At 40.1% G+C, this 21316-nt stretch overlaps 1 protein-coding gene across 2 annotated transcripts; it reads left to right on the top strand.

The window, feature by feature from the left end:
* Positions 1–21024, top strand: IFT52 (intraflagellar transport 52). Of its 2 annotated transcripts, none has more exons than XM_084645854.1 (14): positions 1–99; positions 1748–1872; positions 2759–2846; positions 3142–3271; positions 4018–4093; positions 4181–4252; positions 5307–5433; positions 12192–12278; positions 13511–13579; positions 15802–15956; positions 16408–16495; positions 19220–19328; positions 19992–20137; positions 20699–21023. In XM_084645854.1, the coding sequence occupies exons 1-14, from the start codon at positions 82–84 to the stop codon at positions 20744–20746; spliced, it is 1338 nt and encodes a 445-aa protein (XP_084501980.1). In that variant the 5' UTR covers positions 1–81; the 3' UTR covers positions 20747–21023. The 2 variants fall into 2 exon arrangements, with proteins under 2 accessions (XP_084501980.1, XP_084501981.1); XM_084645855.1 differs by lacking the exon at positions 1–99 and adding an exon at positions 788–806 and having other exon boundaries at positions 20699–21024.
* Positions 21025–21316: the final 292 nt, after the last annotated feature.

The raw sequence follows: 21316 nt of genomic DNA, 5'->3' as shown, positions 1-21316 counted from the left end.
TGCGCGTGCGCAGAAGGGCGGTTGCTAGGCAAGGAGCGGCCCTTAGTTACCGCTCCGAGGTCGGCGGCGGGGCGCAGGAAGATGGTGGCGACTCCGCGGGTAAGGCCCGGGAGTTCACGCCCCTCTCCCCCCGGGGCGATGGTGGGTAGGACTGTGAGGGGCACGCAGAGGAGGTGGAGCGGAGGCCCATGGAGACACCAGGTCAAGGGGTAGCGCCAACTGCCCACCCCCGTGTGCACTGTGCCACCCCGTCGCACAGAGCATAGCTCCCCCATCGCTCAGGCAGAGCCAGCGTGCCACCCCTCCCACGGAGACAGTGGGTCAGGGGTCGCCCCACCACGCACTGTGCTACGCTGCCCATGGAGACAGTAGGTGAAGGTGCACCACCCCGGTGCTCTGTGCCAGGGGTGGCCAACCTGTGGCTCCGGAGCCACACGCGGCTCTTCAGAAGTTAATATGCGGCTCCTGGTCCAGGCACTGACTCCGGCCCCAGCTTTCCAATGGGCCGGGGTGTGTGTATGTGTGTTCACTGCTCAACCCCTGGCTCTGCCACAGGCCCTGCCCCTGTCCACTCTTCCCGCCCCCTCCCCTGAGCCTGCCCTGCCCTCGCTCCTCCCCCTCCCCTGCCTCCCCATAAAACAGCTGATTAGGAGGTGTGGGAAGGAAGGGAGGGTGAGGTGCAGATTGGCCGGGCTACTGGTGGGTGGGAGGCGCTGGGAGCAGGGGCGGCTGCTGCTGCTGCTGATGTATTACTGTGGCTCTTTAGCAATGTACATCGGTAAATTCTGGTTCCTGCTCATGCACAGGTTGGCCACCCCTGCTCTATGCCCTTCCCCTCTACTCACCCCCCGCCGCATGCATTGTGCTACCCTCTAGTATGGAGATAGATAGCTTTATTATTTATATTGCAGTAGCAGTTAGGACCCCCAGCCCTGAATAAGGACCCCATTGTACTAGGCACTGTACAAATACAGAGCAAAAAGACAGTCCCTGTTGTCCCAAAGATTTATCTCTGTGTTTAGACCTGCTTTGAACTGGGTTAGGTGACTCAGTGGTAAAAATGCCTTTGCTGCAACAGGTTAGTAGTGCAATAGTGAAACTTGCCAGAAAATGCTAGTGTCAACATAGCCTAAGTTTAACCAGCTAACCGTCTGATTCTCTGCGATTATGCTTCAACCTTGACTTCCAGGAGGGGCCAGAGGTAGTGGTTATTTATTTTATTTATAGAATTCCAACAGCGTGGTAGCTACTTTACAGAAAGTAGACAAGGTCCTTGGTCCAAATAATTTAGCTCAGGGGTGTCCTATTTGTTCTTTGAAAACCATAAAAGATTGCAGCTCTTATTTTAATGTTATTTTTTGTGATTTTTTTCAATACAAAATGTTAGTGAATCTAATATAACTTTTTGATTACATATATTGAGGAAACAAAATGAGAAAGCTTGGGTGCTTCTTGGGATGTTGCCTCTTCTTTTTATTGTGTAGGGAAGTTTCTTGTAGGTTTTAGTTTTATTTTATATTTCTGTCTGTATGTTGTTTAAAATTGCAGTAAACGTTTTAAGTAACAACAACAAAGACATCTTTAGGCCTAATTCTTCTAGTTCAGATGTTCCGTTCCTGCACCAACACATTCCACGCCAGCCAGCATCTGCGTGCATGCGTTCCGTATTCAGAGACTGGTCTGAAATAGTACCTTTTTTTGCTCTTCCTTTCTGATTTTGGTTCTCTCCGTTCCTTTCATTCTTGAGGTCACTATGGAGACAGAGCTTCGGAACACCATAGTCTTCAATACATCCAAAAAGGAGATTTTCACTGTCAACAGTGGTTACAAGTCCTTACAGAAGAGGCTTCGTAGTAAATGGAAGATACAGAGGTGGGGGATTTTCTTCAGCTCTCTTTTTCATGCTTTATAGCACAAGATTGAAACTGACATGAACAAGTAATTACATGTAAGCTAATTGGAGATGGGACCATTTTAATGCTGACTTTGGGGGGTAATTCATAATATAGAAATGTTTGGGAATGTTAATAGAAAGGTAAAAGGATTATTTCCTTTGGTTCTACCCAGTGGCATTAGCTGTAGCTCTGCTGTTGCATGGTGTTGGAGGACTTTTATTTTGAACTTTCAGGTACTGTGGCAATGGAGAGGGACAGAGCTTAGCTGATAATGGTGAGGTTCCAAATGTGTGTGTACTCCTCTGTGCTGCATGGAATATCTAATGATAGGAAAAAATGTCAAGATAATTTGAACCCTAGCCTTTGTACATCAAGTTTATGGTATTGGTCACCCACCTGCTGTAATCATAGAATCATAGAATATCAGGGTTGGAAGGGACCCCAGAAGGTCATCTAGTCCAACCCCCTGCTCAAAGCAGGACCAATTCCCAGTTAAATCATCCCAGCCAGGGCTTTGTCAAGAATTAAAACACAGAAAAATAAGAGTGGAGCTGATTGTCAGCTGATATAAATTGCCATAGCTCTAGTGAAGTCAACTGAACTGCAACAATTTACATCAGCTGTGGATCTGCCACAGTGTCTTTCTAGAATACTTATTTTCCTTCATCAGTTCAAATTGGTAGTTATTTGAGATAATAAAATATCAAATTTAAAACCAGGGTAAACAGATGTAAAGTGACTGACTGAAGTGACTTGCTTTGTGTTCCTCTGCCTAGTTCTTTATGTAAAGGCAGCCCAGGATTCAGTCGTGGATTGTATCTAAAATTACAATGTAATATGTCTCTTTATTAACTTATTTGTAGTTTAAAAGATGAGATCACATCCGAGAAGCTAGCTGGGGTAAAATTGTGGATTACAGCAGGGCCCAGAGAGAAGTTCACTGCAGCTGAGGTAAGAAATATTCATAAAGAAGAAAAAAAGCCAACAATGGTTTGCAGATTAGTTATGCTTCCAGATTTGTCTAGGAAGACGGAAGAAAGGTGACCCAAAACATTCTGTAATAGCATTTTTGTTTGGAAAGTCTATTCTACATACATTTAGATTTGAACGCTTCTTGATCTTCTAGAGTCAAGTTGGTTGCAAGTAGCTGAAACCATTTATGCCTCATTTCCATATAGTTCTTTGGAGTTCTATACTTAGCGCCTCTAACTGTGTTCTTGTGTTTTTTTCCATCTTATTGTTTTAGTTTGAGGTTCTGAAGAAATATCTAGAAGAGGGTGGGGATATCCTGGTGATGCTGGGAGAAGGTGGTGAATCCCGATATGACACCAATATTAACTTCTTGTTAGAAGAGTATGGAATCATGGTCAATAATGGTAACTTGAACTTTTGTAGATGCAAACCATGTATGGTTCTTATTACAAATTAGGGTTTCAAAGCCACTTCCATTATAAGCCTTCTTTTCCCTCAAGTGTTTGTCTTTTAGGAGAGAGAAAAATAGTCTGTGAGCTGAGTTATTCCATACTCATTCTCAACCCAGCAGTGAATTTTTTTGCAGTCTCGTAAAATTCCATTCAGCTGTTCTTGCAATATCCAAGTGTAAATAAGCAGTGTGTCCTCACCAAATAAGACATTTTTCAGATGTTTTAGTGGCAGTTGGGTAGTGGGTTCACTCTTTATTGCACCAGAGTGTTATTGAGTTCATCATAGTTTTGGAAACCTCTAAGACACACAATAAAAATTTGAACTTGTTGAACCAGATTTTTTATTTATTTATTTTTTTTAAACCTGGCCTCCCTGTCTGTGCTTGAAAATAATTGCAGGTTCAAGTGAAGGCAGGTAGACATGATTGTGCCTGCACTTCAGGTGATTAGGTGTCTGCATATCTTCATCTGAATTTTGGAATAAGTGTTCCCACTGTCTTTTGATGCCTGAAGTTGCAGGTCCAAAAAGAGGCCATAGGTTAAGGCTGTTCCAAGTTACGCTGGGAACCAAATAAGCCCCAGGCTTGTAGCATTAAAAATAGGAATCGAACCCACATCTCATCACTCTCAATCTTGTGTTCTAAGTACTAGACAAACTGCCTCCATAAAAGATTTAAATTTCTTCTTTTTTCTTTAAGATGCTGTGGTGAGAAATGTATATTATAAGTACTTTCATCCTAAGGAAGCCTTAGTCTCCAATGGAGTTTTGAATAGGTAATTGTTTTGGGGATCTAAATCTGTGAGTAACATTATTGCAAATTCATGTAACTTTAATCAGATTTGTGTTTCCACCTCTTCTAGGGAAATCAGCAGAGCTGCAGGGAAAGCAGTGCTTGGGATAATAGATGAAGACAACAGTGGAAATGACTCACAGTAAGTGTATTTTCTTCACTAGCTTTTTCAAAGGAAAGATTTAGTACAGTCATGAAGAGTTAAATTATTGGGCCAGGGCAATGACTGAAGTACACAGTGCTTCTGTTAAGATGTCCTAATTCATTTGTTGGTCTCCGCTTCTTGCTTCTCTAGTTTCAATCCTAAATGGATGAATTCTTTAGCAATGCTTGCCAGCCAATCTGAGTAACAATGAAGGGTTCTGAAGGGAGTCCCATCTATTCCTACTGTCCAGACCTGTGATGATTAAATGAACCTTGTATGTGGATTTGAAAAGGCTTAAAGGACATAAAATGGTGAACATCCTTAGTACCTTGCAGACGTATAGAATTGAGTGGATTAGGCATAGGCAAAAAGAGTTCAATAGAAGGGGGGGAAAGGTGCTAATCCAGGGAGACTCATACACTTGAAGAATTTGGTGGTTTTCCCTCTTTCTCTCCCCTTGTAGTTCCTTTACTTTGCTCTGGGCAGAAGAATACTGAAGAACCATCAGCCTTTCCACAAACAGCTGTAGCTAATTGTGTTCTTTCTTATGGTTTATTTCGGGGCTGTACTGATTACGGTGCTCATTATAGGAAAGAATTTAAGTGCAGAAACATTTAGTATAGTTATGTTCCAGAATATTTATTTGAGAGTTAATTACCCCTACTTGTCTCTCGTATCTAGGAATACCTGAGAGATAACCAAAACGTTACACTTAAACTTCTTGAAAATTCCAACCATAAAAAACTCTGGAAATATTCCCACATCTTATTCTAGTCAGCAAGATTTCAAAAGTGTGCTTTTGTGAGCCTGCACTGTTCCTGACACAAGTCAGGATTTATGCACATAGACCATGACTTGTACGTGTGCCAAATTATGCATTTGAAAATCTGAGTCTCAGCTTGGTTATTATTACTCATGCCTCTAACTCTAAACAAACAATGCAGAATTGAACATCAGTCACTTATCAGGAATATCATCGACAAATCTAAAGTTAAGAAATCTAGTCTCTGAAATTTAGCAGACACTAATGAAATGCTTGTATTTTCTGCAGGGCTCTCACTTTTGTGTATCCATTTGGTGCCACACTGAATGTGATGAAACCAGCAGTGGCTGTTCTGTCCACAGGATCTGTCTGCTTTCCACTCAACAGACCCATTCTGGCTTTTTACCATTATAAGGTACAATACTGCATGAAATAAGCTATCCATCCCCCAGTAAAGAAATGCAACGGTATGGTGTGGCAGATCTACATACACCTGTTTCTACTCCCAAAGCACCTATGAGCCCTTGAGCCCGCTTGACAATTCTTTGATTCTTTTTTCTGGAAAGCTCTATTGCACAGAGTTCAAAGAAGAAAAATGTTTGATCATCACCAAAGATTATGTACCTTTTGTTTCTTATTTCCAGTTTTACTCTCTTTCCACCATTGTAGTAACCATCTAGTAACCATTATCAGTTCAGCTGCATAGGTAGGCAATTTTGAGTTAGGGACTCTGGAACTGAAAAGATGTTTGTATCCATGATCTTAGCCATTGACTTTGGTTTGGTACTTGCTAGTTTGCAAACATTTCTCCATAATAAGTACTAAGTGATGCTTACATTTAATGGTTAATATGTTAACATGAAATTTTATATTTGGTATCTTAGCGATATAGGGACTCCTCCCCTAAATGTGCACAAAGTTACAGATGCATGTTATGGATAAAATAGACCCCATAAAAAATTAGAGGCAATAAAAGTGCATGAAGTCATATTATGACAAGGTCGCCAGCGCATTTAAGACAGGGGAGCCTGGGGCAGCACTTGCCAAATCGCAGCCTGCCTACTTCCATGGCAATGATAGACGGAACAGTTTTCTCGCCCACCACTCTTATTTACATTTATGGAGCGAGTGTTTATACATGTGGTCATTTTGAAATTACATGCACAAACATACATTTCTGTAATATGTTAACCATCAAGTCCATATAAAGCCTTGATCCCCCGTGGATCAGAACCGTGCCGGTTCAAATTGCATTTCAAAACTGCTGTTTAGTTGAGTTCTAGCACTCTTTCCTTGGACAGGAATATTTTATCTGAGAACCATAACAACATACCAGTGCTATGGACTAAACTGTAAAGTGGTTATCCCAATCCTTAGGTAATCCGTTGCATCAGTTAATAACTGAAGTCTAACAGGGTTGTCAGATGAAAAAAATTCTAGACCATACAGGCCAAGGAAACTGGATCAGAAATGTGAATTTAAACACAGTTGCTGCTAGCAGGTTTGTCACAAAGGAGACAGGGCATAAATGTGTAATGTATTTTTAAAAGCTCTTTAATTAAATTTTAGTGAATGTTATCTTCCCTAAATTTCTGAATGTATAAGTTTTCTTTTGGTTTTGATATAGTGAGAAAATTAAATGAACGCTTGTCTGTGAGATGAGAACCTGATAATCTGAAGCCAGTCTTTTAAATTTATTTAGGCAACAATTGCATGTGCAAATCAGATAACTGTGCATGCCTATCCATCTAATTCATAATTTGTGTGTGATATCTGATTTCACTGCACAAGTGAAAGGGCTTGTATATTTTGTGAGCACAACAGCGTGCCTCGGCTATATGGAAGTTTGGCCCTTGATTCTCAACAAAATTACCAATGATCTTCTAAAGATTCTGCTTCTTTCCTCAGAGGGGGTAAGAAAATGTTGTTTCCATCAGAGTTCTCATCACGTGCTCTCCCTGGCAATCTCCCTTTTGATATAAGAAAATAGCATGAAAGTCAAGGGAATAGAACTGATCTTTAATTAGGCTTTCTTTTTTTCTATTTAGCTGGAGGAAATTATAGACAAAATGCTGGAGGATGAAGCTGAAGACAATGGTAGAATCTCTGTCAGGGCAGAGAAAAGGATTAGAAAGAAAATATATAATCTGTTTGAGAAAAGTGAGGTAGGGAAAAGAATAGCAATATATAATAGAAGAACAGTAGATAAGCTTAATAAGGAAATCAAAAAGGAGGTAAATGAGGCTTTTTGAGAACAAAATAACAGAAATATCCAAAACACAGACCTAGTAGTTATGGGGGACTTTAATTCCCCTGACATCCACTGGAAAAGTAATACATCAAAATTCAAAATTTCCAATAAGTTCTTGGAATGAATGGGGGACAACTTTTTGTTTCAGAAGGTGGAGGAAGCAGCCAGGTGGACAGCCATTTTAGTTTTGATTCTGACACATAGGGAAGAAATGGCTGCGAATTTAAAAGTTGAAGGCAGTTTGGGTGAAAGTGATTGATAAGTGATAGAGTTCATTTTTCTAAGAGTTTGTCTACATTACCCACTGGATCGACAGGCAGTGATCGTATCTAGTCTAGACACGATAAATTGACCGCCAAGCGCTCTCCCATCGACTCTGGTACTCCATCAGGGCAAGAAGCGCAGGCAGAGTTGACGGGAGAGCATCAGCCATTGACTTACCGCAGTAAGTAGGTCTAAGTACGTCGACTTCAGCTACGTTATTCACGTAGCTGAAGTTGCATAACTTAGATAGATTTCTCCCCACCCCCAGCGTAGACCAGGCCTAAGGAAAGGAAGGAGTGAGAGCAGCAGAATAAGGACAATGACTTCAAAAAAGCAGATTTTAACAGGGGTAAGGTCCCATGGGAAGAATATGTAAGGGAAAGATGAGTTCAGGTGAGCTAGCAGTTTCTCAAGAAGACGCTATTTAAAGATACAAAAACAAACTATCCCAATGTGAAGGAATGATATGAAGAATAGTAAGAGGCCAGCATGGCTCCATCAGGAGCTCTTTAAAGTCCTGAAAATCTAAAAGGAATCTTACACAAAGTGGAAACATCGACATATTGTTAAGGAGGACTGCAGACGAATAACACAAGCTTGTAGGGGCAAAATCAGAAAGGCTAAGGCACAAATGAGTTAAATCTAATAAGGGACATAACAGGCAATAAGAAGAGGTTCTTTAAATACATTAGGAGTAAGACAAAGATGAAGGAGAGTGCTTAAATGACAACATGAAGAAAGCTGCGGTGTTTAGTTCCTATTTTGCTTCAGTTTTCACTAAAAAGGTAAATTGTGACCAGATACATAATACAATTAATATTAACAAGGAAGAAGGAGTATAAGCCAAAATAGGGAAAGAACAGGTTAAAGAATACAGTAGAACCCCCTTTATTCGAGCCTCTACTATCTGGCTCTCAGTATTAACCAAGCCACTAGTGTGCACACACAGGAATATGGGAAACTGATGCTTCAGCCGCAGGCAGCGGAGCTGACAGTGGGAGCCCACTGTCCAGAGCTGAAGCTCTTTGTCCATTCTGCAGATTATCTGAATTTTTGATTATCCGATCTGGCCCCTGTCCCAGTGAGATTGGATTAATGGGGTTCCACTGTATTTAGGTAAGTTAGATGTATTCAAGTCGGCAGGGCTTGATCCTAAGGAACTAGTTGAAGCAATCTTGGAACCATTAAGGACTGTCTTTGAGACCTCATGGAGGACCAGTGAGGTTCTAGAGGACTGGAGAAGGGCAAACATTGTACCTATCTTTTAAAAGGAGAACAAAGAGGATGAGGAAATTATAGACCAGTAAGCCTAACTTTGATACCTAGAAAGGTACTGGAACAAATTACTGTACAATCAGTTTGTAAGCACCTGGAGGATAATAGGGTTATAAGGAATAGCCCCTTGGATTTGTCAAGAACATATAATTCCAAACCAACCTAATTTCCTTCTTTTGAGAGGGTTACTGGCCTTGTGGATAGGGAGGAAGCAATAGACACGATACATCTTAATTTTATAATTAAATTAGGGAGATGTGGTCTAGATGAAATTGCTGTAGGATGGGTGCATAACTTGTTGAAAGACTGTACTCAGAGAGTAGTTATCAATAGTTTGCTGTCAAACTGGGAGGATGTATCTAATGGAGTCCCACAAGTGTCAGTCCTGGGTCTGGTACTATTCAGTATGTTCATTAGCGCCTTGGTTTTGGAATGGAGAGTATGCTTATAAAATTTGAAGATGATCCCAAATTGGGAGGGGTTGCAAGCACTTTGGAGGATGGGATTAAAATTCAAAATCACCTTGAAAATTGGAGGGTTGGTCTGAATTCAATGAGATGAAATTCAATAAAGTTAAGTGCAAAGTACTACATTCAGGAAGGAAAAATCAAATGCACAAGTACAAAATGGGGAATAACTGGCTAGGCAGTAGTACTGCTGAAAAGGATCTGGGGGTATAGTGGATCACAAATTGAAAATGAGTCATCAATACGAAGCAGTTGCAAAAAAGGCGAATATCAGTCTGAGGTGTATTAACAGGAGTGTCGTATGTAAGACATGGGAGGTAACTGTCCCGCTCTACTTGGCCATGGTGAGGCATTAGCTGGAGTACTGTATCTAGTTCTGAGCGCCACACTTCAAGAAAGATCTGGACCAAGTGGAGGGAGTCCAGAGAAGAGTAACCAAAATGATAGAAGGTTTAGAAAACCTGACCTATTTGAAAAGGTTAAAAAAACCGGGCATGTTTAGTTTTGAGAAAAGAAGACTGAGGGAGGACTTGATAAGTCTTCAGATATGGTAAGAGCTGTTATAAAAAGGACGGTGATCAATTGTTTTCCATGTCAACTGAAGGTAGCACAAGAAGTCATTGCCTAATCTGTAGCAAGGGAGCTTTAGGTTAGATATTTGGAAAATCTAACTATAAAGATAGTTAAGCACTGGAACAGACTTCCGAGGGAGGTTGTAGAATCCTCATCATTATAGATTTTAAAGAACCGGTTAGACAAGCACCTGTCAAGGAAGATTGTGACATTCCTGAGAGTACAATTTGAACTGTTGAACCGTTGTGTCCTCTCAAATCTCTAACTTGGCATGCCTTTTATACTGCTTCGCTGGTAGAGCAACCACTTGCACACACAGCCTCTAACATGTAAAATCCGTTCCAACTGAATTACTTGAATGCTGCGTCCAGTCACTCATGAATTACATACAGAGCGATGCCAGCAACTTCTCAGTCCCAGATCTTCTCCCAGAAATGTGCATCTTTTACTGGCCAGCACTCTACTGGACTATGCATTTCATTAATAGAAAATGATATTCACAAACCTTGTTATCTCAAGTGGAGATTCCCAACACTTCAATCCAAACACGCACTGGTTTAGATAAAATAATAAAACAAGTTTATTAACTACAGAAAAATAGATTTTAAGTGATTACAAGTAATGAGGCATAAAAGTCAGAATGGGTTACAAGTAAAATAAAAGATAAAATGCAGATTGGTATCCAATTTAGCAAGCTTAATGGATTCAAAGCAAAGGTTTTTCTCACCCTGTACTCTTCACAGTCTTTATTGACTGGAAGCCTCCAGACCAGGACCCCTCCTACGGTTCAGTGTTTCTTCAGGTGTTGCTGCTGTGAGCAGAGACGAGTGGAGTAGAGAGAGTCGATTTGGAAGCCTCTGTTTCTCATTCTTATACCGTTCTCCCCTCTTTGAGGATTACCTCCAGCTGGGGTTCAGGTTACAGTCAGTCTGTTTACCCAGAAACCCCTCAGCTGTTCCATTGCCAATATGTAAAGTTCTCGTTCTTACCCTTCTTCCGGCCAAAGAATGGCTTCTTAATCAGTTGATAGCCCATGATAGTCCATTTGATTATGCTGATACTTGGCCGGGGTGTCAGTATGTCTTTTGTGTCTGAAAAACTGGTTTGGGCCTGTTTTTCTAACTTTGGAACTTGGCACAGCAATATTATACAGTAGAATCTTATAAATTTACATACAGTGTTGCCACACATTTTACCAGGACAATAATGTTCAGCAGATTGAGTTTTCAAGTGATACCTCACAAGGTATACTTTGTACAAAATGGTTTTGTAAAAAGAATGTACATGGGGTACAGTCTGTCACAATGATCTAGTGTACTTGGTCTTGCATGAAGGACTGGACTAGATGACCTCTTAAGGTTCCTTCTATCCCTACATTTCTATGATTCTGTGAAACAGTAACAGCTGAGGATGTGTTAGGGGATAAAAGTCACTTGCTTTAGGTTGTTTCCTTTCCTGGGGTCATTTACCAAGTAGGAGCTAAATAGAAAGTACAAGCATTCCATTCATACTCAGAAATTTACCATTATGTTTATCCTTTGATCAATACAAGTAAACTGGAACTCTGTTTGAAGCAAGTTCAAGTTCTTTACAACAGCAGTTTTTATGGTTACATTATTTGCTATGAATTTTTATCTTGGTGCCCACAAGAAATATTACTGGTTGTTGTGCTGTCTTGAAAACTTACTATTTCTTTGGGGGAAGGGTGTCGTTTTACATAATTCTTTATATGACATTTTTAATTCAGCTAATTAAAATATAATTGTCTGCATTTTTTGTAACTCTACCTATAAACAGCAAAAATTGCTATGCCTTTGTTTTGTTAGCTAGCCTGGGGCTTTGAAAGCTATGTTGACTTGCATGCATGCCTCACTTTTGCAGGTACTGACTCTGAATTACTTAAGAGAACTAATCTCATGCGCACCTATGTATTAATCTCAGTTAAGATCTTATCTTTCTTGCTCCTATTGATGAGTAGGTTTGTTTTTTTTTAAGGAGTCAAAAACTACAATAAAATACATACAATTTGCTTATTGTTGATGTAATCTTATTTGTTGCTCTGCTTTGTGGAATGCCCATGAAATAGCCCTCCAATCCCATTCATACAGAGCACTTCTTCTAAGGTAATCTTAATAAAAGAATAAATCTTCTAAAATAATGCATTTATTTTATACTAATGCTACACGTTCAACAGATTGTCCTCTTGCAAGTTGTCATACCTACTTCTTGTTCCAAAGTTCCCATTTCCCTCTAATTAAAATAATGTAATAGTTTAGAGCATGGTATGAAATCCCCTGAATGTTTGGGATCTGACTTTTTTTTATATGTTAACTTTGTTGACAGAACCAAGGTGGAAAAATGGCAGTGTTGGGATCTTGCCACATGTTCAGTGACCAATATTTGGATAAAGAAGAAAATGGCAAGATCATGGTAGACTTTTAAAATATATTTTAAAATTATCATTAGTCTTTTCATAGCATTCACAAGCACACCCAACCCTTGTAGTTTGTTCCCAGAGCACAGATACTTTCATCACTATGAAATAGTTGGGGGATGGAGAACCAGACTTGGCATTGAAATAGTGAGAGAGATTTTCAAAGGCACTGATAGCAGTTGAGCACCTAACTCTGTATATTGCAAAGCGGAATTCTGGAAAGCTTTTTACTGCTTCTGCTCTCTTGACCATGATTGTTTGTGTGTGTGTGTTTAAAATATGCAGTAGGGTTTTTTTGTCATTAAATGGTTGAAATTTGTCACAGCTAGAAATGTGGCAACACAATAATATTTTGCACTTACAGCTCCTTTTGTTTAAATATCACAAAGTGCTTCACAAAAGTTGGTATGTATTACCATCCTTGACTGTTTATTTAAAAAAAAAAAAGGGGGAGGGGGTTTGAGAATTTTGGTATTACAATCATTGTTTTAGCCCTAGATAACTGTTCTACTTGATCCAGATTATTAGGCAATTTGTGTCTACATGTTCTTTCAGTTTCTGTATGTGTTTCTTTGTAACATGACTTCTTTTGTAGGCTGATTTGTAACTGCATCTTGAGCTTCGTGCACCTCTCTATACATTTTTTCCTTTTTAAAACAAATATTATGAAAGGAGTATTCTGACTGGCTGATAAAGGACTGTCATGATTTGCATTGCTATACAAATACGTGTTTAAAAACAAAAGGCCAAATTAACCTCTCTAAGTTAACGCAACTCAGTTGAGTTGCACTTGCCAGTTTGTCCCCATAGTCCTTGCCCAAGTCCAGTAGCTAGCAATCTCTACTGTTCAAGTATTCCCCCTAAAAGTACAATTCAGCAATCATTTACCCATTATTGCATTTTTCAAGAACACTTATGAACTTCAGACAGCCCACGTTATTCAGGTGGATGAACTGAATTGGTTTTCATCCTCTTGCCTTGCAATTGACCTGCATCCATTATAAAGTGCACTCCTTGCCATGTTTTTGTTGCTTTGGTAAGTAATACAAATACTCTTAATATTACCATTTTTCTCCCCCTGATATTCTTTGTTGTTTTATCCGACTCTTTCATATTTACGTCATCTCTTCCAACGGGTGGATTTGACAAGGAATTTTAAAATGTTTTAGCATTACAGTAAATTATTCTGGCACTCCAAAAAAATTAACATGCATCTGTGGATCCACAGGATGTGATTTTCCAGTGGCTCACAACCACGGACATCCATTTAAATCAGATTGATGCAGAGGACCCTGAGGTAAGAGACATTCATCGTGTGATAGCTAATAATGTTTTAATCCACTAGGACCAGAATTACAGAAGTACCTGCCTAGCACCCCATAGTTCAAGGCTGTATCTATGTTCTTATTACAGATACACGGATGTTACTCTGAAACCTGTTCTTATTACAGATCCCTTAGGACAGGGTAGTAAATAGGCAGACAGCAGGCCAAATCCTGATCACTGGATGCTTTTGAAGGGACCCCTAAATCTTTTCATTTACATATTATCATTATTATTATTTTATTTTCTCTGGAGTCTGGACCATGACTATACTTTAATCAAGAAATTTGGACCTTGACAAAAAATAATTGACTTCCCCTGCCTTAAGAGTTTTGTTTAATTTTCAGGTTTAGAAAGTCTCTTCAGACTGCAACCTGGCAAGTCAGATCTCTCTCTAGCAGGGCATTTTGTTAAATGTTTTTGTTGTTGAGTAATAATGTGTCAATTGCCACTGATTGAAAATAACTAGAAGACATTAAAATCCAGTTATAGTCTTACTTAAACCCCCATAATCTGGAGTCTCACAGATCAAGATTCAGTCCTCATTAACTGCGCTCTTTGAGACATCAGCATGGATGCTAACCCTGATGTTCTGGTCGAGCTTTTACCTAGATATTTGAGTTTGGATCCTGAACTCAAATGTTCAACATTTTAGAGAGATATGTAAGAACAAACAGTATTTTAATGTACCTTCTAATGTGGCTTTTGTTGGTATTGCATCCAGATGTTGTAGTGAATGAACTTCAAGGTCTCAAAAACTGAAACTGTTTTCAGGGGAATTTTGGAGATATCCATGGCGTTTTTGCCACTTGTAGATTAGGATTTTCTGCCGTATTTGGGTAGTTATTCATCATAAAATGTCAGTCATGGACATATTTGCATCCTATTTGCCACTGGTTTCTGTGATGGGTTGGATCACAGAAACCCCTTTGGGACTGCCACCTGATATGCCAAGACTACTTCTGACCCTGCTTTCCTGCCCAGTCAGCTTAGGACTTCAGTGCCCTGCCTGGTTTGAGCCAGACCCACTAGCCTGCTGCAAACCCAGACCCAGGTCTGAACCATGTCCCCTAACAGCTGTAGGCTCAATTGAAAGCAGCTTACAGAAGTGTTCCTGTCTTTAACACTCAGATGCCCAACTCCCAATGGGGTCCAAACCCTATATAAATCCGTTTTACTTTGTATAAAGCTTATACAGGGTAAACTCATAAATTGTTCGCCCTCTATAACACTGATAGAGAGATACGCATAGCTGTTTGTACCCCCAAGTATTAATACGTATTCTGGGTTAATTAATAAGTAAAAATTGATTTTATTAAATATAGAAAGTAGGATTTAAGTGGTTCCAAGTAGTAACAGACAGAACAAAGTGAATTACCAAGTACAGTAAAACGAAACACGCAAATCTAAACCTAATACAGTAATACAACTGAATACAGGTAAAATCTCATCCTTAGAGATGCTTCAATAAATTTCTTTCTCAGACTGGACACCTTCCTAGTCTGGGCACAATCCTTTCCCCAGGGGGTTGGGGTGCAGGCTCTGGAAGGGAGTTAGGGTGTGGAAGGGGGCTCATGGCAGGGGGTTTGGGGTGGGTGTACATTCTTTGGGAGTGGGTTGGTGCTCAGGCCTGGGGCCAGGGGTAGGGGTGCAGGGAGGGGTGTGGGCTCCAGCTGGGTGCTGCTTTCCTCAGGCAGCTCTCAGTTGGCGGCGCAGCAGGGCTAAGGCAGGATCCCCCCCACCCTGGCCCCGTGCCGCTCCCGGAAGCGGCCACGATGTGGCCAGGCAGCTATGCATGGTGCGCGCTGCCAGTGGTGCACCTGCAGGCACCGCCCCCGCAGCTCCCATTGACTGCGGTTGGGGGTAGGCACACACAGATTCAGAGCTTCTCTGATCGCCCCTGCGCCTAGCCGGGGTCACAGGGACAGCCGACCGACTGGCCTGGCACCCTAGCTTCCACCTGCAGCAGGCAAGCTGGCACTCGTGTTCACTTTCTTTTCACATGAAACTAAATAGTTCTCTGTGACATTCTTAACGAAGTATAGTGACCTGCATTGTGAAGAGTCTTGGGAGGGAAAAAGTGTAAACTGAAGTTATCTCATCTAGAAAAAATGATTTTTTTTTAAGTGAAGTACAAAGTAGGAGGAGCGTATTTAAGGTAGTTCCCCTTACTCATAGCAGTGTCATTGTGTTCAGATTTCAGACTATACGATGCTTCCGGATATAGCCACGCTGTCTGAGCGACTACGAGTGTGTCTACAAGAGGGAGACGAGAACCCACGAGATTTCACAACGCTTTTTGATATGTCAATTTATCAGCTGGATACAACCTCCCTCCCTAAAGTTATCAAGTTAGCAACTATGAAGTGTTTGTGTGTTTGGTCTTATTCTGCATTTCCTCTTGGTGTGTTTGGAAGCATACCTATACTGAAGGAAACACTTTCACTTCCTTAATGTAATCTTGTAAGATGCCGATTAGATGCATACCCTGAACTTTCACCCTAGGACACTTGGATTTAAACATGCCATAGGTTACAAATAGAAAAGCTGAGCAATCTATCTGCATTGTAGTGAGTGCTTGTCCATTTTTTAGAAGCAGTTGCTTTGTAGTTGTTGCAGAGATCAAAGTTACTGTGTAAGTGTGGTCATAAAAGAACCCATGACATATTTTCACAAATAGGGTGTTAACCTTGGTGTCCTGGGCAAATTCAAATTCACAGTCTGTATCTTACACATGCAAGTGTAAACAGACAATGTATTATCATCTCCTCCCCTCAGACTGTGCCTTTTTCTTGATTGTAGATCTTATGAACAGCTGAATGTGAAACATGAACCTCTCCAGCTCATTCAGCCTCAGTTTGAGACTCCACTACCTGCACTCCAGCCAGCTGTGAGTAATCTTACCTGACTGAGCTTCTTACTGACCCCTGAGAGGCATAGGTTCATGTTACAAGGTGGATTCTATCTTTATTGTAAAGAACTATATGGAAGAGACAGAAACGGTAGAACATTAACCATTTGAGTGCCTTAGTACATGCCTTTTATGAAGTAGCACTCTTTATGGTCTTATGAATGTGTGTTCAGTCAGATTATGTGACTGAAAACAATGAAACCCCTTAAGTGCACACAGGATAAGCAAACTGAGACAGCTGCCAGCAGAACCCACTATATCCTGAAGATGTTAAGATGCTCCATACATCTAGTGTTTCCACAAGTCTCCGTAGCTGCTTTATGTTGCTCTGAGCCAGCGGTGCCCAGTGTTTTTAGTGTGAAGGCCAAATGTTATTTCAGAAAGGTCCTGGGGCCACAGTCAGTATCTTAACTCTTTCCCTAGGTTCAGGCAGAGGCAGTCAGGCTCCCATCCTGCTCTCGTTAGGGCTCCCACAAGGAGGCAGCGGAGCAACCAGAGCTATTCTATCCTTGCTGAGCTCACATCAGAGCTGTTCCTGCAGTTGTGAGGAATCACAGGCCTTTGGAGACTGAACCCCATGCTACTTTGACTGTAGAAAGGGGGTGGAGGTGGGCAGACACACATCTTTTACAAGCCTTGAGTAGAAGAATGCGATAGAAACTGCACATTCAGACTCTAGCTGTTTCTTGGCCCCTATATAGGAATAACCAGGCCAGAAGAGGATCTAGTTCTTGTCCTTGGTTTTAATTGGTTTAAAAAAGAAAACAACTAAGAGAATAAAATGAAATGGGAAAAAGGAGAGGTGCTGGCATGCTTGTTCCTAGGCAATATGTAGACTATCTAGTTATTTTTATGAAATTAGGGCTGTCAAGCGATTAAAAAAATTAACCATGATTAACCACGCAATTAAAAAAAAAATTTAAACACTACTACTACTACTTATATATTATGAGATATAAGTTTAACAATACCATTTACTTAAATATTTGTGGATGTTTTCTACATTTTCAAATATATTGATTTCAGTTACAACACAGAATACAAAGTGTACAGTGCTCACTTTATATTTATTTCTGACTACAAATATTTGCACTGTAAAAAAAGCAAAAGAAATAGTATTTTTTCAATTCGCCTAATACAAGTACTGTAGTGCAACCTCTTCATTGTGAAAGTTGAACTTACAAATGTAGAATTATGTACAAAAAATAACTGCATTCAAAAATAAAACAATTATAAATCTTTAGAGCCAACAGGTCTACTCGGTCCTACTTCTTGTTCAGCCAATAGTTCAGACAAATAAGTTTGTTTACATTTGCAGGAGATAATGCTGCCCGCTTCTTGTTTACAGTGTTACCTAAAAGTGAGAACAGGTGTGCGCATAACACTTTTGTAGCCAGCATTGCAAGGTACATGCCAAATATTGCTAAACATTCGTATGCCCCTTCATGCTTCGGCCACCAATCCAGAGGACATGCTTCCATGCTGATGACATTCATTAAAAAAATAACGCATTAATTAAATTTGTGATGGAACTCCTTAGTGGAGAATTGTATGTTCCCAGCTGTTTTACTCACATTCTGCCATATATTTCATGTTATAGTAGTCTTGGATGATGACCCAGCACCTGTAGGTCATTTTTAAGAACACTTTTGCTGAAGATTTGACAATACACAAAGAAGGTACCAATGTGAGATTTCTAAAGATAGCTACAGCACTCAACTCAAGGTTTAAGAATCTGAAGTGCCTTCCAAAATCTGAAAGGGGTGAGGTGTGAAGCATGCTTTCAGAAATCTTAAAAGAACAATACTCTGATGCAGAAACTACAGAACCCTAAACACCAAAAAAGAAAATCAACCTTCTGCTGGTAGCATCTGACTCAGATGATGAAAATGAACATGTGTTGGTCTGTACTGCTTTGGATCATTATTGAGCAAAACCCATCATCAGCATGGACGCATGTCCTATGGAATGGTGATTGAAGCATGAAGGAACATATTGAATCTTTAGCGCATCTGGCATGTAAATACCTTGCGACGCCAGCTACAACGGTGCCATGCAAAATCCTGTTCTCACTTTCAGATGACACAGTAAACAAAAAGCGGGCAGCCTTATCTCCTGCAAATGTAAACAAACTCGTTTGTCTGAGCAATTGGCTGAACAAGAAGTAAGACCGACTGGACTTACAGGCTCTAAAGATTTATAATTGTTTCGTTTTTGAGTGCAGTTATGTAACACAAATATTTCTACGTTTATAAGTTGCACTTTCACGATAAAGATTGCACTACAGTACTTGTATGAGGTGAATTGCAAAATACTATTATCATTTTTACAGTGCAAATATTTGTTATAAAAAATAAAGTGAGCACTGTACACTTTGTATTCTGTGTTGTAATTGAAATAAACATATTTGAAAATGTAGGAAAAAAATCCAAAAATATTTAATAAATTTCAATCGGTATTCTTTTAACAGTGTGATTAAAACTGCGATGAATCGTGATTAACTCAAAAAAATTAACTTGTGCGAGTTAACTGCAATTAATCGACAGCTCTATATGAAAATGTGTTCAGTTTATTGTGGAGTTTTGGCTTATCATAGATTTTCAAAAGGCTCTACTGATATCCAAGTTGAAAGCTATCTCCTAGTTTTCTATAGCATGTAAGGAAAACACTTGACAGTAAAATACATTAAATCTTCTCTTGTAGGTTTTCCCACCTGCTTTCAGAGAATTACCTCCGCCCAGTCTGGACCTGTTTGACTTAGATGAAACGTTCTCCTCTGAGAAAGCTCGTCTTGCACAGATTACAAACAAATGTAAGCAAGGCAAACTTCTGAAGTTGGATTACATTCATATTTATACAGAAGTCCCATTCTTTTGAGAAAAACTTTAGCAAAATAACTTGAGACATTTTAGCTGCAGTAGGAATATAGGGCCTGATTTTCAGATGTACGGTGCCCCTACAGCTTCACATTGATTTCATCTAGGGTTAGGGGTTCTCAGTATCTCTGGAAATCAGGTCCATGGAAAATATCCTTCTCACATGCATGACATGTTGTAGATCAAAATGTTAATAGCAGAGTGACTCTTCTTTTTCTGAGTCTCCTGCCTTCTTCTCCAGTCATTGTCCAGAATGACTTCCAATGCTGTGGTCACTAGAATATGATTCTTGGAGCCATACATGTTAAAGGATCCTAGATTCCTCTCACTAATTTGTGATGGACATTACTCTAAAAAATACTTTAAAGTGTTCAGTATCAGGATCTAGTGGGGCCAGTCAGAATCCCTGATCCTGCTGTGAATCTCAGTAGTGGGACTGCAGCTGATTTGATATTAATGGGTCTCTCATTTTGCTTCTGCTTTCTGGTCCATGTCTTTATGCATGAATGATTTCCGTGTGTGTGAGTGTGAGAGAGAGAGAGAGAGAGAGTGTGTGTGTGTGTGTGATTTGTCTCCCTCACTCTGTGCGTCCTTGTTAGGTACTGAAGATGACCTGGAGTTTTATGTCAGAAAATGTGGTGATATCTTAGGGGTAACAAACAAACTCCCAAAGGAGCAGCAAGATGCCAAGCATATCTTGGAGCACATCTTCTTCCAAGTGGTGGAGTTCAAGAAGTTGAATCAGGTACATTGTTTTAATAGCAGAACAGCTAATGTATGGAAAGTATGATGTTAGGTATGACCCTCTGTCATGGGGTGCTCTACTCACAGCAAAGGGCGGCTCTTTGTGGCTGCGTCAGGGGATTAGCTTCATTCAGATCTGATACCCCCTTCCGCTGCTTACTGCATGCCCTACTGTGTCTCTGTCTCTCTCTCCCTCCTTGCAACTCAAGGTACTCTGTCTTCATGGCTTGGGCCTCCAGCCAGGTCACTATAGTCTGTTAGAACCAGATCTTCAAAGGTATTTAGGCTCCTAACTGCTTTTGATTTCAGTGGGAGTTGGGAGCCTAAATACTTTTGAGGCTCTGGGTCTCAGTAACTGAGAATAGAGCATTCCTGATGGTGCTACAAAGTTTAGGGCTGCTGGGTCAATTGTGAACGCCTCCCTTCTGATCAGCTGTTTCATTAATAGGGCTTCCAGGTTTACATCAGTAAAAGTACATTTTAAAGGTGAAGGGTTTTGTTTTGTTTTTAAGTGTATAACTTTTACTGTATATTGTCCTTTCTTCTCCCCACCCCTGTAAAGGAACATGATATTGACACAAGTGAAGCTGGATTCCAGAATGGTTACTGAGCACTGGATTTTCCTGTCAGAGGGAGAGACCGACTGACCTTCTTAGCAAAAACATTTATTGTACCTCCCTCAGTGTAAATTATTTTTCTACTTGTTTATTCAATATATTGGTTGACATTGCCTCAGCAATTCTCTTTGAACCTTTGGGTGTTGTAAATATGTATAAAGTCTTAAACTGGTACTTTTTTTTTAATGCCAAATTAGGGTTTGCCTTGTAAGTGGCAGTAATTTTCAAAAGCTTTTTATGTAACACACATTCCATATTTAATCTTGTTTCTATTTTTGTATTGGAGCTATAATTCTGTAATTTATGAAATATTCTTATGTTAAGAAAATATTTCATTCCAAACCCTACTTCGGTCTCTGGTATTTATTTTCCTGTCTCTAATGCTTGCAGAATTTGTTTGAGTATAAAATGTTTGTTTTACAGATGCTTGTAGTTTTTTAATTGCATAGTAGAAGAGAGGCCACTCATCTGTGATTTATTTATTTTTGTGTGTGTGCTGGAGAGCAGAGTATGTAGCTATAAGTAGAATTGGGACTGAAACTCATATGCTAATCTCTCACCCT

This window comes from Lepidochelys olivacea (assembly GCF_965140295.1).
Source record: "Lepidochelys olivacea isolate rLepOli2 genome assembly, chromosome: 13".
In the NCBI taxonomy this organism is placed as follows: Eukaryota; Metazoa; Chordata; order Testudines; family Cheloniidae; genus Lepidochelys; species Lepidochelys olivacea.
The sequence above is the reverse complement of the archived record's forward strand: the minus strand, read 5'-3'. Positions and strand labels throughout refer to the sequence as shown.